This window comes from Rattus rattus, chromosome 3 (genome assembly GCF_011064425.1).
Source record: "Rattus rattus isolate New Zealand chromosome 3, Rrattus_CSIRO_v1, whole genome shotgun sequence".
In the NCBI taxonomy this organism is placed as follows: Eukaryota; Metazoa; Chordata; class Mammalia; order Rodentia; family Muridae; genus Rattus; species Rattus rattus.
This window is the reverse complement of record NC_046156.1, coordinates 34,306,188-34,323,666: the sequence shown is the minus strand read 5'-3', so window position 1 is coordinate 34,323,666 and position 17,479 is coordinate 34,306,188. Positions and strand designations below refer to the sequence as shown.

At 44.3% G+C, this 17,479-nt stretch overlaps 1 protein-coding gene and 1 pseudogene across 2 annotated transcripts in view; one reads left to right on the top strand and one right to left on the bottom strand.

Moving 5' to 3' along the window:
- The first annotated feature begins 7,710 nt into the window (after nt 1-7,710).
- On the top strand, nt 7,711-10,302 carry LOC116895740 (annotated as a pseudogene).
- Nucleotides 10,303-13,210: 2,908 nt separating this feature from the next.
- The window catches only part of Nceh1 (neutral cholesterol ester hydrolase 1), a 65,065-nt gene continuing 60,796 nt past the window's right edge, over nt 13,211-17,479 (bottom strand). For both annotated transcript variants that reach the window (XM_032897366.1, XM_032897367.1), the window contains exon 5: nt 13,211-16,967. In XM_032897366.1, coding sequence (XP_032753257.1) covers nt 16,350-16,967 — 618 coding nt within the window. In that variant the 3' untranslated portion in view covers nt 13,211-16,349. The remainder of the gene's footprint in view (nt 16,968-17,479) is intronic.

Genomic DNA, 17,479 nt, shown 5'->3' with positions numbered 1-17,479 from the left:
AGGACCTCCACATCAAACTAGATACACTCAAACTAATAGAAAAAAAAAATTGGGTGAGTCTCAAACACATGGGCACTGGAGAAAATTTCCTGAACAGAACACCAATGGCTTATGCTCTAAGATCAAGAACCAACAAATGGGACCTCATAAAACTGCAAAGCTTCTGTAAAACAAAGGACACTGTGATTAGGACAAAATGGCAACCAGCAGATTGAGATAAGATCTTTACCAATCCTACATATGATAGAGGGCTAATATACAAAATATACAAAGAACTCAAGAAGTTAGACTCCAGAGAGACAAATAACCCTATTAAAAATGGGGTTCAGAGCTAAACAAAGAATTCACAGATGAGGAATATCAAATGGCTGAGAAGGACCTAAAGAAATGTTCAACATCCTTAGTCATCAGGGAAATGCAAATCAAAACAACTCTGAGATTCCACCTCACACCAGTCAGAATGGTTAAGATAAAAAACTCAGGTGACAACAGATGCTGGTGAGGATGTGGATAAAGAGGAACACTCCTCCATTGTTGGTCAGATTGCAAGCTGGCATAACCATTCTGGAAATCATGTGGAGGTTCCTCAGAAAATTTGGAATTGCACTACCTGAGGACCCAATCATAGCACACCTGTGCATATACCCAAATGATGCTTCCACATACAAGTAAGACACATGCTCTGCTATGTTTATAGCAGCCTTATTTATAATAGCCAGGAGCTGGAAAGATCTCAGATGTCTCTCAACAGAGGAATGGATACAGAAAATGTGATACATCTACACAATGGAGTACTACTTAGCTATCAAAAACATTGACTTCATGAAATTCATAGGCAAATGGATGGAACTGGAAAATATCATCTTGAGTGAGGTAACCCAATCACAAAATAATACATATGGTATGCACTCACTGATAAGTGGATATTAGTCCAAACACTCAAATTACCCAAGATGCAATGCACGGACCACATGAAACTCAAGAAGGATGATCAAAATGTGAATGCTTCACTCCTCTTAAAAGGGGAATAAAAATATCCATAGGAGGGGATACAGAGGCAAAATTTAGAGCAGTGACTGAAGAAATGGCCATTCAGAGCCTGTCCCACATGTGGCCCATATATATACAGCCACCAAAACTAGATAACATGGATGAAGCTAAAAAGTGCATGCTGGGAACAGGATGTAGATCTCCTGAGAAACTACTGTGAAAATATACTTAAACTCTGAAATGACTAACATGGAAAACTACTGAACTGAACAGGACCCCATTGGAGGAATCTGTGAAAGGACCAAAAGAGCTGAAGGAAGCGCAACCCCATAAGAACAACAATGCCAACAACCAGAGCTTCAGAGAGACTAAACCCTACCAAGACCTTGGACTGACCCTGACTCCAACTGCGTAGGTAGCAGTGAATAACCTTGTTGGAGCACCAGTGGAAGGAAGCCCTTGGCCTGCCAAGTTGGACCCCCAGTGTAAGGGATTGTTGGGGGAGCTGTAATGGGGATGGATATAGAGGGGAACACACATATAGAAGGGGAGGGGAGGAATTAGGGGGCTGATGAACAGGAACCCGGGAAAAGGAATAACATTTGAAATGTAAATAAATACACAATTCAATAAAAATGCAAAAAAAACATTTAAAAAAAGAGTCATATACTGGGGCTGGAGGGCCACAGCTCAGTGGGGGCAGTGACTGCTCGCTTGGAGGCTCTGAGTTCAATTCCCAGCAACCACATGCCCAACCACAACCATCTGTGTGGGATTCGATGCCCTCTTCTGGTGTGTCTGAAGAAGAGCTACAGTGTACTCATATAAATAAAAATTAATAATAAAAAATTCATATACCTTGTATCCAAGTTACATGCAAATTATTACACATATGAATGCAGGATCCAAAATATTAATGTTATACAGTATATGGAATGTATATAATACAATATAAAAAGCTAATGGTGACTGGAAATGCTGTTGCCAACCAATCTAAAACTCTAAACGTAAACATGCATTCTTTTCATGTGTAGGGGAAGGGAACTTAAAGGCTGGGTCTTACTTACATAGCCCAATCTGGCTTCAGACTCTACATCCTCCTTCCTTTAGCTGTGCTGAGATTACAGGGGGTCCCCTGGGGAATGACTCAGTGGTTAACCTCTTTCTTTCTGCTCTGCGTTCAGGTCCCAGCACACACGTCAATCAGACTCCCAACGCTGCCTGTATTTACAATTCAAGGAGTTCACCCCTCTTCTGGTTTCCAAAGCACACTTCCATGCATGGTACATACATGTGTGCACATGTGTGTGACACAATACACACACACACACACACACACACACACACGTAAGTTCAAAACAATTTTAAAAAGTAGTTGAAAGGGGTTGCACAGTTCCTGAATCTCTTTTTCACCACTAAGTGTAATGTGTGTTGACTGTGCTAACAGGAAGTCAGGGGTTGGGGGGTAGGGGGTGATCTGTTACCAGAAAAAGAGTGTATCAAAGGCTTGGAGGTGAGCCTGATGTAACAGCTGGCTGGTTTCAGAAACCTTGGTGTGATAGGTTATCTCATAGAGTCTTTTCCCAGGCAGTGTTACAGCTCTTGTGTGCAGATGCTCACAGACAACTGAGTAATTCTCGCACAACTTTATTCCTCCTAGATAGAATTTTATATACAGTTGCAGGGTAGGTTGGGTCTGACTGCAGATGCTTCCTATCGGCTTGGCCTGAGATTCCTCTCATTAATGTGACCCTATGGGGGGCTGTGGCTATCGACAGGGGCCTGGGTTAGGCAGGTGGCTCCTACCATCCTTCTAGGTCTCCGGGCTTCAAGGCCTAGCTCGACCTTACCATGCTTCCTTTCATGGTCCTCCACCCCACACACTTATAAGGGAATATTATCCACAAAGCGCAAATTAACCACACTACAATCCACAGACCCAAGAAGCCAAAATAAAACAAGGAAGACCCAAGGGAGGATGCTTGACTCTCACTCAGAAGGGGAAATAGACATTGGAGGTGAACAGAGGGAGGGAACTGGGATGGGGAGAGATGGAAACTGGCTGGACCTGGGTGAGGATGGGGAGGGGAGGAGTGCATCTCTATGTCCTGTGACAGAGACCAGGGATGGGGAAGGCTCCAGGGTGTCTATGAGGGTGAGTCTAGCTGAGACTCCCAGCAGTGAGGATATGGATCCTCAAGTGGCTGCTTCCTGTGGTCAGGAGGTTGATACCCAGGGGGACCTCCTCCATCTCAGGAGTTGAAGGAAAGGGGGTGGGCAGGGTCATGTGAGGGAGGATTGGGAAGAGAGGGTCTGCAATTGGGATGCAAAGTGAATGAATGAATGAATGAATGAATGAATGAATGAATGAATGAATGAATAAGGAAAAAGAAAGAGAGAGAGAGAAAGAAAGAAGTGAAAGAAATGTTTTCTTTTATAAGAGTCGCCACGGTCATGGTGTCTCTTCACAGCAATAGAAACCCTAACTAAGACACCAAGTGACCTAATGGCCTCCTCTGGCCTCTCTGGACACCCAAACACAAGTGCTGCATGCTTACACTTAACCATGCAATGCACGAAAATTAAGAATTTAAAATAAACATATACATATCTTAAAAATACATTTATACAAAGAATATATTCCAATTTCTCTGAAGAGCCAAGATTCAAACATATGTGCCTGTGAGTAAACTAATTAATTTATCAATTTCCTGACTCATAAATCACAAAAGATTAAAGATTATTGGGGAAATATTTGTGATGTAGTCATCACAAATATGAGTGTTCGGTATATCCTGTTACTTATTGCTAGTGTTTCCCTCTAGATTTTCTGCAGTATTTTCTTTTTACAAATATTGTTTTGTCCTTAGAACTTCAGGAAACTTAGAAAACAGTTTAGAAATAGGAAATGATCCAGAGTACCTTGGTTTTGGTTTTGGTTTTGAGACTGGGTCTGGATGTGTTTGAATTTCATATGCAGGGAAGGGTGGCCTTGAGCTTGTGGCCCTCCTGCCTCTACATTCAGCATGCTGGGATTGTGAGTGTGCCATTAGTCCAGCACAAGGATGTGCATCTAGTGGCTTTTAATGTCTTTGAAATGTATCTACAATCTTAAATGAAAGCTAAACCACACACTGTGATATCAGTGTTTGACGAGCTCCTCTATCTTACGTTTTGAAATTAACGAATCATACAACTTCTTTTGTCTCTGATGTACCGATCATGTCAGCCAAGCCAAGGAGGAAGGAGGGCACATCACTCCATCCACAGCGACCATGTTCCCTTTGGTTTACAGCAATTTCCCTCTATTACGTCATGCCAATTTCAGAACTGGAAAAACATAAATAAAAGCAACCGCGTCATTGGGGCTTAGAGGTCACTTTAATTTGGCTACGTGGAACTTCATGTGCTGTTTGGGACACAAATTTATTATGGGCCCAGTGAAAAGAACAAACGTTGACCGTGAGGGCAGATAGAACATTGTTCATTGCATTATCTTGTTATTCTACTCCCACTCAGCAGAACTGGAAGAAATAATCCAAGCTTGGCTGAAACAAGCCTGTCTAGAGTCTCAATCCTAGCAACCAACTTGGGGCGCAATCGTAGAATGCATGTGGATAATAGGGCTAAACCCCAGGGAAGTCTTGAAGTAGGGAACTCTATCTGGTGGTAAACTTCGTCTCCTGCTTCTATACCATTCCCTTCCTCCCAGCCATGTTTGTTCCAGGCCTCCTGTTTCTGTGTTTTCTCAACAAGCTCTGTTCTTCTCCTTCTTGACTGGCAAAATTAACTTAAGGAGGAATGGCCTATCATGGCTCAGCGTTTGGGGGCTCAGTCCAGCCTGGTGGAGAAGTCACAGCAGCAGATGTGTAGGGTATCTGCTCACATTGTGTCCGTGGACAGGGAGCTGAGAGAGATGAACGGCTGGTGCTTGCTTGTTTTTGTCTTCCGTTGGGGAGTCAGACCATGAGACTGTCATGCAAGGCTAGCCTTCCCACTCAATTAACTTAATCTAAAAAGACACGCAGGCACACCCAGGAGTTTGTCATCTAGGGGGAATCTAGATTCTGACCAGTTGACAATACCCACCATCACTGTCAAGATCACAGTCGGTCACTGAGGGAAGTCAAGGCTAGAACCAGAAGAAAGATGATCTTTGGTTTGTTCTCTCTGGCTTGCTCAGTGTATTTCCTTATATAGGCCAGGACCACCTGCCCATGGATGGCATTGCCCACAGTGGCCTGGGTCCTCCCATATTAACAGTAATATTAAAAAATACACTACAGACTTACCTATAAGTCAATCTGAGTTGTCACAATTGAGTTTCCCTCTTCCTAAATCATTTGTGTCAAGTAGACAAAAACCAACAAATAAAACACATTGCATGCGTCACGCCGCACACACACACACACACACACACACACACACACACACAGAGAGAGAGAGAGAGAGAGAGAGAGAGAGAGAGAGAGAGAGAGAGAGAGAGCCAGTGCTGGGTTTAGTATTCACAGGAGCTCTCATCAAGGCCTAGTAAGCAGAGAGAGAATTAGTTCCTCATTCTTGACATCAGCCATGTCCCTTCATGGGTCAGCGTCAGAGGAACCAGCCAGGTGTGATCTCTTTGACTTCATCCTTCTGCCTAGGCCTCCCAACTCCTGAACTAGAATCAACAGAGACCCTCATGTCATCTGCATTGGTCAGACCTTCTGGTCCATAGCCAAGCAAAGAAGGGTCGTGATTGGTCTGGAAGGAGGACATTGAGTGTGTAGGGTCTGGAGGCTAAATCTTGTGCCTGGTGTTTTTTGCGGGACAGATACTGAAAGCAAGTAGATGTTGTTCTGTTTCACACAGGCAAACTAGCTCTCTTCTACTACAGGAGCAATTGCTCTTCAATTTCAATGGCACTTAGCAGAAATAATAAGTGTAGTTCTGGTACAATATCTATGTCCATTATCTTGGCTCAGATGGATGAAAACAGTAACTAAAAATATACTACTAGCCTATTTGTTTCTGAGACTGAATCTCAGGTACACAGGGCTGGCCATGAACTCATTGTACGACCTTGAACTTCTAATTCCCCTGTCTACACTCCCCCAAGCACTTGGATTAGAGGTGTTCATTATCACACTTGATCCCTGGGGTCCTCGGGATCCAACAAACTCAGGCTTCACGTATGTTAGATAAGCCGTCTATCACTGAGTCACACCCCTGACCTACATCATTTTTTGGCATGCTGACCTTACATTTTCTATTATTGTTGTTTGTGTTTTAAAACTTTGCTTAAACAGTCAGAGAAAATCTACTGTGGCACAATTTGCCTCAAATCCATTCTGAGTTGTATATTTGCTTTTTCTATTTAAAAAGAAAAAAACAATTTACTCTTCCTTTCCACAACAAAAACATTAACAAGCCACAGGTAATCTCTCCGAAAATTGCTTCCTATCTTTTGCCACTCTCTCCTGAACATCGGTTGTATACATGTGTGAAAATAAAAAGGTCCCTGATGCTCCCTTGCTCTGCTGATGCTCAACACCAGGCTTGCCTTTCCAGAGAAGAAAACCTCTGGGCTACCTCGACCTTCTGAACAGGAATCTGCATCCCAACTAGATGCAGGACTGACTCCCATATGCAGGGTGACATTTTAGAAATACTGGCTTGGGGGTGTGTGTTGGGGGGAGGGGGGTGTTGGAGATGACTCACTGGTTGAGAGTTTTTGTTTTTGTTTTTGTTTGTTTGTTTGTTTTGTGGCCATCTCACAGATCTCTCTGCTGAGCTTTGCTGGAACGGACATGGTGTTTTGACTTGGGAAGGCCACGCAGCCTCTTGTCACTTGATATTTTCTGAGGTGGTTCCTTCACATCGGAGGAAGCACGATGCAGTGCACGGGGTCTTCCAACAGCACAACAAAGCCGTCCTGTTCTCTCCCACTACAATGAACAGGCCTTCGAAACACAGAACGCCATTTCCCCCAAAGTGGATAGCAAATATATCCTCCCTGAATAAAACCACAGAAATAATATAAAATTTAAAAAGCTGAAACCCTGTGATGGGCAGAGGGATGAGTCAGGATTTGAAAAAGGACCAGGGTGAGTCCTGGTTGTCGTGTTTGGAAAACTCATTTTCTTTCAGGTAGTCAGGAGAATTCAAAAATTTCCCTCTACTGCAAAACCATACATAATTTAATTTGTTCTGTGACAAAATATGACACTGCTTCTTGCTCATCGTTTGTAAATAAAAGAAAGCTACTTGGAAATGATTTCTTTTCAATTTTGAGGAAAACAGCATACATGTGAGGTGGCTAACATCACTGGCTTTCACGGGCGCCCTCTGCTGGCACCTGCTGGACACATTTTTCTTTTCTTCTTTTTCTTTTCTTCTTTTTCTTTTTCTTTCTTTCTTTCTTTTTAAATCTTTTATACATCTATTGTGGACTTCAGTGTTTTGTTTTGTTTTCACGAAATAAGATTTAAAGCACTGGGTAGAAAGAAAAACATCTGCCAAAAAAAGTCCCTTAAACCAAGAATGATAGGACACACCTAAAGGACAGCACCTTAGAGGCTCAGGCAGGAGGCTTATGGAGAGCGCTACAGCGTAGTGCATCTGAGTTAGTATGGGACGCAAAGTGAAACCCTGTCTTATACAACAACAAGGGAGAGAGGGACCCGGTTAACTTGGTTGAGTACTTGCTTGGCACACAGGAAGCTATGTAAACCTGGCATGATGGCGCACACCTGTAATCCCAACACTGAGGAGGTGGAGCGGGAGATTCACAAGCTCAACCTGATCTTCAACCTCGCAGGGAGTTTGCGGCAGCAGCAGCAGCAGCAGCAGCAGCAGCAGGAGGAGGAGGAGGAGGGAGGAGGAGGAGGAGGAGGAGGAGGAGGAGGAGGAGGAGGAGGAGGAGGAGGAGGAGGAGGAGGAGGAGGAGGAGGGTTTTAATCTTAACAATGCAAACAATGCTGGGTAAAATGGATCACCGCTGTAATCCCAGCAGAAACAAGAGGATCAGAGGTTCAGAGTGACCCTGGACTGCCAAGCATCAGTTGTCTCGCAACCATGCGCCATGCTGCACCTGACACTCAGCTACACAATGAGTTTGGGAGCAGCCTAGGATATTTAAACACCTATTAAGAAATTAATTTTAGGGGGCTGGAGAGATGGCTCAGTGGTTAAGAGCACCAACTGCTCTTCCTGAGGTCCTGAGTTCAAATCCAAGCATCCACATGGTGGCTCACAACCATCTGTAATGAGATCTGATGCCCTCTTCTGGTGTGTCTGAAGGCAGCTACAGTGTACTCATACAATAAAATAAAATCTTAAAAAATAAATTTATAAAAAAAAAAAAAGAAATTAATTTTAAAAGGGGAGGAAGCAGCAAGCTGGACCATTGGGTATATTCACTTGGTGCCAAACTTGACAACCTCAGTTCAAGACTTGTGACCCACGTTTTGTTTTGAGACAGGGCCTCAAATCACTATGTAGTCCTGGTTGCTCTGGAACTTGCTACATAGTGGTCTGGCTTTGAATTCACAGAGGTCCACCTACCTCTGTTGGAATTAAAAATGTGTGCCACCATGATCATGGGGGGGGGGAGAGGAGTTTTCTGTGTAAATACAGAAAACTTTAAAAATTCAGATGTGGGTGAGGGGTCTGGAGAGATGGCTCAGCAGTTAAGAGCACTGACTGCTCTTCCAGAGGTCCTGAGTTCAAATCCATGACCACATGGTGGCTCACAACCATCTATAATAGGATCCAATGCGATCTTCTGGTGTGTCTGAAGGCAGCTACAGTGTAGCCGTGGGTAAGGGATAACAGTTGCAGCAGGGCTATGTAGAACAAAGGTGAGAGAGATAGCAACTGAGCAGCACTGTGCTGTGAGACCCAGGCTAACCTAGGAGCTAAGTGTGTCCGAACCTCGTGTGGTGGAAGGTTTATCGCAACACTTGCTCTTACATCCCTCATACTCTAAGCCTTTCCAAGGAACGTTGTCAGATCATTCATAGGCCATGGGTTAGCACCCTGAGGGCCTGGGATGTAGCTCCTGTTGAGGATACCTGAGGCCTGAGACTGACCCTAACACTGTGAAGAACAAAAGGACGTTTGTTTTAAACGCACAGTCAGTATTTTTATTTATTTAGAAAATATCTTTGTTTTGTAGCTAATAAGTTTCTTCTCTCTTTTCAACAGAACCTCAGTAGCCAAAACTGGGCATGAACTTGCTGTGTAGTCAAGGATGCCCTTGTTCATCTGACCCTCACATCACCGTGCCTTAACTGTATTTGACACTAACTTGTTAGAAGCGCAGAGAATAATTATATAATTCTTAAAAAAATGAATTTTGGGGAGAGGAGTATTTTTCTGCAGCAAACATTTTTTGAAAGTTGGCTGTGGAAACTGGGCATGGTGACACACAACTATAATTCCAGCCCGAGGAGGTGGAAGAATAAGGACTAAGAAGTTCAAGATTGTCCTCAGCCACAAAGCAACATTGAGACCAGCCAGGGCTATATGAAACTATGTCTCATCCTTTTCTTACATGTGCCAAGGTCTCAAACCCACGATCTTCCTGCCTTACCCCTGCACAGTGAAGGCTGGTATTACAAATATGTGTCAAGTGGTATGTGACCATTTGATATGGTCCTAGCTAGAGTTTTATTACAGTGAAGAGGCACTATAACCATGGTAACTCATATAAAGAAAAATATTTAATGGGGCTGGCTTAGAGTTTGAGAGGTCTAGCCCATTACCATCATGACAGGAAACTTGGCAGCAGGCAGGCAGGCAGGCTTGGTGCTGGAGAAAGAACTGAGAGTTCATGCACGTGTGAGCGGCCGGCGAGCATCCTGGCGGCCGCCAGTCTCCTCGGGGCAACCCGGGTGTGGGCCCGCTGGCATCCCCGGGCGCTAGCGGTCCCCGGGAGACTTGGAGAATCTTTATCTGGGAATATGCCAAGAAGTCAGTCAGCAAGGGTGGCAAGGGTGGCGTGGCCGCTGAGGCCCTGAAGGACCCCGAGGTGTGCACAGACCCCTCTCAGTTCACCACACATGCCATGGAGGTCAACATCTACAAGAAAGGCCAGGAGGTGGCTCTGAAGCCAGACTCCGAGTACCCGACATGACTGTTCTAGGTGGACCTGGGTCCCCCCAAAAAGCTAGAGGAACTAGAACCAGAGTTCCGAGAGTACTGGCGACTGCTTCGCAAACAGAACATCTGGCGTCACAAGAGGCTGAGCAAGAACAAGAAGCTGTAGTGTGAGTGTGGGCACCTCCTCCCAGGAGCCAGCCTGGTGCCAGCCAGAACCAGAAGAACCGAGTCCTTTATGCGCTCACAGTGGCGTGCAGGCCTTACACACACTAAACAAAGATGAAAATGAAAAGAAAAAGAAAGAACTGAGAGTTCTACATCTGGATCTGCAGGCAGCAGGCAGCGAAACAGCTTGAGATTCTGAGACCTCAAAGGCCACCCCCTAGGGATACACTTCCTCCAACAAAGCCACACCTAATCTAACAAGACCATATTGTAGACCAAGTTTTCAAACACATGAGTGTATGGGGCCATTCCTACTCAAACCACCACAGATACCAATATAGACCGATCAGACCAGAGAGACTTTCTCAATTCCTATATTTGTTGTGGATTGAATAAGAATAGCCTCCATAAGCTCATATATTTGGTTACCAGGAAGGGCACTATGTAAAAGATTAGGATTAAGAGGTGTGGTTTGTTGGAGGAAGTGTGTCTCTGGGGGTGGGTTTAGAGGTTTCAAAAGCCGATGTCAAGCCCAGAGTCAGTCAGTCTGCCTGTCTGTCTGTCTTGTCTATGATCAGAATATACCTCTTAGCTACTGCTCTAGGACCTGTGTGCCTCCAGCCATGCTCCCCAATATGATGATAATGAACTAAACCTCTGAAACTGCAAGTAAGCACTCAATTACTTTATCTTGTCACAGTTGCTTTGGTCATGGTGTTTCTTCAGAGCAATAGAACAGTGACTGAAACAGGAGTTGGTAACAGAAGTGGGGTGTTACTGTGACATGCCTGATCATGCTGTTTGTTCTAGAAATATAAACTTTGGGATTTTGGGCTAGACAGGCACTTGAACACTTTCAATGGGTCATCCCAAGAGGAGTGTGGAAGACTGTGGTGCTCAGAGAAATGTAGATATCATGGCAGCCCAGATCAAGAGGTATCATAGGGAAAGAATGTTAGTAATTTGTTTAGAGAGTTATTCTTGTGATATTTTGTGAAGAATATGGCTTTTTTTCCCTTGTTCTGCCACCACCACAGAATCTACCTGAGGCTATACTAGAGAGTTTTCAATCAATGGCATTGGCAGAGGAGACTTCAAGATACTCTAGTATTGATTATGTTGTGTAGTTTTTAGTGGCCAGGATTACAGAGATCTCTAATGAAAAGGAGCAAGCTGGACAATGAGACAATGAGAAATAAAAAAAAAATGTATAGTTTGAGAAAAGGAGCACCAAAAAGCATAAAAGAGATAAGTTCAGTGGACACACACACACACACACACACACACACACACACACACAGATTTAAAGAAAAGGCTGATATGAAATAGGTTAGAGAGAGTGATGATGTCAGGGAGGAAAGCTGATGCCGAGGGAACTGAACAAGGGGGCCAAGTCCAACTCCAGCAAGCAGCAGAATTTGGCAACTTAGCCCATGTGGTTCTGTCTTTGGAGTCAAAGATAGAAGGAAAAGAGTGTCTTAGTTAGGGTTTTACTGCTGTGATCAGACACCATGACCAAGGCAAGTCTCATGAGGACAACATTTAATTGGGGCTGGCTTACAAGTTCAGAGGTTCAGTCCATTATCATCAAGGTGGAGCATGGCAGCACCCAGGCAGGGATGGTGCAGAGGAGCTGAGAGCTCTACATCTTCATCTGAAGGCAGGTAGGAGAAAACTAGCTTCCAGGCAGCCAGGATGAGGGTCTCAAAGCCCATGCCCACAGTGACACACCTACTCCAACCAGGCCACACCTCCAAATAGTGCCACTCCCTGGGCCAAGCATATACAAGCTATCACAGATGTTATGAAATCTCCCTCTCCACCTAAAGAAAGCTGCTGAGGCCAGACGTATGTCAGAGCTATCTCTGCATGGAGGCCCAGAGAGGCCATGTGTGAAGCATGAAGGTGAAGCCTGGACTTCAGTGGAAACCCCAAGATGATGGAGATGCCATAGCCACGGGACAGCTGACGAGGAGAGCTGTAAACAAGGTGTGGAACCAGCCCAGGAGAGAGAAGTGTGCAGTTGTCAGCAAGGCTTAAAGGGGTTTTCCATCTGAAGAGTGCTTTGACATCAGACGTGAACACAGAATTTGAAGATTGCTCAGCTGGTTTGCAGCCTTGCTTTGGTCTAGCATTTCCTCACTACGCTGCCTTCCATCCCTTTGGGAGTGGTAAGGTATATCCTGTGCCCTATGTTGGAATCATGTGGTCTGCTTTTTTATGTTGATTTTATGGGGGGTTTCAGTTAAGAGATTGCTATGAGCTCAGAGAGACTTTGGGCTTTGAAACAGCGTTGAGACTGTGGGACTACGGGGTCTTTCTGAAGGTGCGTTGAATGCATTTTCACAGTATGGCTACAAGCCTATGGGGGCCAGAGAGTGGAATGTATCATGCTGGTAACGGACCAAACCGCTGAGACCACCGCAAGCAGGCCCCCAGTTACTCTGTCTTGCAACAGTTGCCTTGGTCATGGTTCTTCTCAGCAACAGAACAGTGACTGAGACTCCTAGCTGTCTGGAAGGCAGTATTCTCCTAGCAGCCTTCAGATGAAGACGTAGAACTCTCAGCTCCTCCTGTTCCATGCCTACCCGGGTGCTGCCATGCTCCACCTTGATGATAATGGACTGAGTGAGTGATATGAACTTAGCATAACACATTGGGGAAACATGACCGGCTTTAGAATTTGTTTTCACTATTGATACTGATACCATGAGTGGTTCAAGCCCACTCATCTTTTCTAATATCAGCACGGAGGACAGACATGGGACTCCAGAGTCTGTCCACAGAAGGCTTCGCTTGGACAGCGGGAATTAGTATCATCCGGAAGGTCACAGAACCACCTGTCTGTGACAAAATTACAGTTTATCTAGGGGAAGAAAAGTTGGGCTGTGACCTGGATACAAAGAAAGAAAGGGGTCAGTGGTTCCCGTTGGAACCAGACAGTGTAGGCAAGGGAAGGCCGGAGGCAAGCTTCCAGATGGACCCGTTTTATTTCCAAACAAGACTGCAAGCATAAATAAACTTCCCCAGTACCATACTGGGTTTTCATTCTATAAAATGTATTTAATTCCTAAAACTCTTCATAAAATCTGCCTTTCCCCTTGCAGCGGGGAATTGGCAAAAGTCAAAGGTTAAAAGGTCATGCACAAAACATTCCATTCGGCATCATTCTGTAAGTCTGTGAGTCCTTGCAAATGGACACCAAGAGGATTCCTGCTTCACTGTACTCTGCAGCACCTCAAGATCTCCCTTCAGTATTCCACAGTGTGACCTTTCCATAACACAGGGAAGCGAGGCCAAGCCGTCATAGACTGAAGAGATCTGCTGTTAGCCTGCTGTGGAGCGTAACATACCTCTAAGAATAAAGCCCTAGAGAGAAAGGAAACTCAAGTATGCCATCAAATGCAGTGGGTGGCCCCTTTGCAGCCTATGTCCTCTTTGCATCTCTGAGACCTCTTCAGACATCGGACATCATTTACTGTTGATGATTTCTGCAGAATTTGGCTCATAGTTTGGGAAGAGAAATGCCATTTTGAGAAACTCTGGATAGTTATATTTTCCTCCTTCTCAGAGGTAGATAAAGTCAATATATAGTGCCGACCTTTAACTGGCGCGGAAGAGACCAGCAATAGAGCTTCAGGTGTAGCTCAGGGATAAAGCACTTGCCAAGTATCTAAGGCCTGGGTTCCATGCCCAGCACCTTGAAAAGATGGCTGTCACTCAAATAGTAACAAAAACATCAGGTTTAGAAAACACTCTGTGATCTCCCCCTCTCCCCCCATAACAACCTCGGCTGAAGATGGGCATCAAATTATATCCTAAATTATAGTTAACAATGGTAACTCTGTGGAGGCATTAATGCTATATGGCCAATTTAAAAAAATTTATAAGTAAAGTCAGTCTTTAGAGATGAGTATTAGTGTATACCGAATTATGACCTACTAAAAATTACCTTAGAAAAGACTAACATTGGAAGAGGCCTCAAAGATCAAGTTATTCTACTCTCAGATTTTAGATAAAAGGAAGACCAGTGATGTGGGCACATCAGCACGGTAGCCTGTGCCAATATTTCTATACACACATAGCACAAATCAGCAAGGTTGCCTGTGCAGTCATTTTCTTATGCATACACCGCACATACACACACGTACACACGCGCACACATAGTTACATTTGTTTTGTACATCAAGGTGCTAGTAGCTTTTATGATAAAAGAAAAGTAGGTGTGCAAATTTTCACTTGTTATCTTGTTGCTGGAAACTGGAAACAGGAAACCACATCCTTCATGGAGTGGAAAGGTCCTGCTCTCTCCATGACGAACTGGATCATGTCTTTGACTGAGTGTTCTCTGTACAGTCCCTTAAAGAAGCATGGATTATCAGCAGAAGCTGGAGTGATAGGAAGAAGGGCAGGGTGCTCAACTCAGATCTAATCTGGAATCCCTTAATATGCCCAAGATGCCCACACTGGCAGTGAAGACCTTGTACGAAGGTAAGGCTTGGCAGTTAGACCGTCAGGACAGGAATGGAAGGAGAACTAAGAGAAACAGGCAGTGCTAACATCTGCCCTTCACCCAGAGGATTCCCCTGGCCATCGTGGGCAGAGACGAGCAGGTGAGTCTTACCTAAGCTCTTAAATTACAGGTTGGCTAACCCTCATCTGAAGAGCTGGGGTCTAGAGTACCCAGGGTTTTAATTTTTCTAGATGGTGGAATATCTGCATATACATAATAAAATATCTCGAGGATGGAACCCAAATCTAATTGAGACATTCATTTGTGCTTTTTATACATCTGATAGCCTGAGGGTAACTTCACACAATAGGTTTAATAATTTTATATACAAAATAAACACTCGCTGGAATTTTCTACTTGTATCATAAGACCTGACTCAAGATTTTAGATTAAGGAGAGCCAACCAGCATCATGTACCTAGGACAACATGACTTACTAGGTAAAAAGTTTCTAATTATTTTAATTTGCATATGCAGATAAATATAAATATCAAAGTATTTGATCCTTACACGTGGTACTACTATTACTATCTATCTCCTCACAAAATTACATGTGGATATAACTTTATGGTAGTTGTCTTTTTAAAATACCTTTTATCTTAAAATTTTTATAATGTTTTTCAGAAAAATCCTGTTTAGCTATATATATTAACATTAAATAACTTAAAAAATAAACAACCACTATACCAAAATAGTCCCATTTTTCACTCAACTGAAAAGGGTTGAGTTTTCAATGCACTAGGCCTTCTGCCAAAAAATGGACAAAGCCTTCTACGGGCATTTCTCATAATTTTAAGTTATTATTAAACATAATTTATTTCCTTACTATCCCAAATATATACACACACCACTTTCAGTAATTTATGCCAGGAGTATTCTTAAGTAACAACAGGCCGTTATTTTTCTACTTTTACTTATTTCACAATAGGAAACTTACTCTACAGTTAAATACGTATGTTCCCAAAAGATTTTCCCAAGGAAATAACCAGTACACGTAGCCTCACGTTTTCTGAGAATAGCAGTACAAACTAACTTTCAAGTATTCTTTTAGTTTCACTGAATTTACAGCATCTAGCTCAGAAGAGTAATACTCCCGAGAAAGGAAAGCTTTTGAGAAGAAATCTGTCTTGCTAGAAATCCTGTCAAAATTCCCACAGGACACACAACCACCCCGGGAGACGGAGGACATGCAGTGCCAGGGGCTGCCCTCAAGAGTGTCCACTAGACTCTGCTCTGCAGCCCACGTCAACCAGAGCAAACTGCAGAACATGGTCCTGTTGCTGCTGTTGTTTTTGTTCCTCAGAACTTACTGCCTCACCCACAGCTGTAAAAACTTCTGGAAAGAACACGCTAGAGGCAGGACCTAAGGCTATTTCTAGCTCCTCAAACTGGGGCCATTCCTAGCATTTGGGAAACCAGGTTCAGATGTTTTTTCACTGCGTTAGTTAAGAGTCACTTTGTAAATAATTATAAGGTCTGTAGGGTACAGATTTCAGTACTAATGTGAAACGAGGAAAAGGTGCAGATGGTTGAAAAGCGCAGGTTTTTCCAAAGCGAACGGAGGTCAAGAGCTTCGTGCGTCTGAGGAGTTTCCTCCATCACAGGTTTTGATCCAGCCATTTGAAGTAACTATCCCTAGTCCGGATTCCCACGGAGAAGTTGGTCGGCCAGCTTGTGAAAATCATACAGCCATGGAAGCCGTCCTCAAAGTGGTCCAAGGTCACGTTCACACCCGCACTCTCCAGGCGCTTGGCATACATGATCCCGTCGTCACGCAGGACATCATGCTCGCACGTGAGGATGTAGGTCTTCGGGAGGGCCTGAAGCACTTCCTGCTCTGCGATGAGCGGGGAAGCAGCGGCATCCAGCAGCTGGGGGATCTCCTTGACGATTCTGGCGTCCCCTGTGGTCTGTAAGACAGGCTTGTAGTTCTTTTTGATGGATGAGGGCAACAGGGATGTCCAGTCGAGACGGGCCCTGAGGGCTGCAGCCCTTTCTACATCAAGTGAAGTGTGATTGTTCACAATCATTGCCTCTACAAAGTCATAGTTGCCCTTGAAGTAGTCTACCCAGTACCTCACCATGACGTGGCGAGGCAGGATGGGAGTATTCATGCTCTGCTGATAAGAGGGTGTGTTGAAGTCCAAAGCCTGCAGGACCGGGTAGATCAAAGCCTGTAGTTTGAGCTTATTCTTCAAGCTTTCAACGTAGGTAAACTAGAATAGAAAAAACATATTGTTGCATTTTGTGTGGATCCTTTTACAGAATGCTTTAAACGAACAGACGTTCCCCAACCCCCACCTCCCCACCCCTCCACCCTACCCCCAACTCCCAGGCTAACTGGACAGCCTAAGGAATGGCTACTGTTTGTGACTCCTAGATTCGAATGAATTCACTGTTATATGACCTCTGATGTCTCTAAACCCCCAACAGCGCTCTACTTGTCTTTATCCCTTTGCACTTACAGGGCTTGTTGCATATTTCCTATGAGTAAAGTGTGGGCGCATTTAATCTTTTACTCCCTATGTCAAATGGTAATGACTTCTGGAATAGGGAAAAAAAAAGTCATCAATCTTCCTCTTCTAGGGAAGGGTAGGAACAGAGCACGAAGGGATGGTGGGACTCCAGGGTTTACAGGTGCTCGGTGACAAGCTGGGACCTTAGCCTCTGTGCTGGACCAGACAAGCAGGGAGCTCAGGCCCAGAGTGGGCTTGGAGTGGAAGGGAAA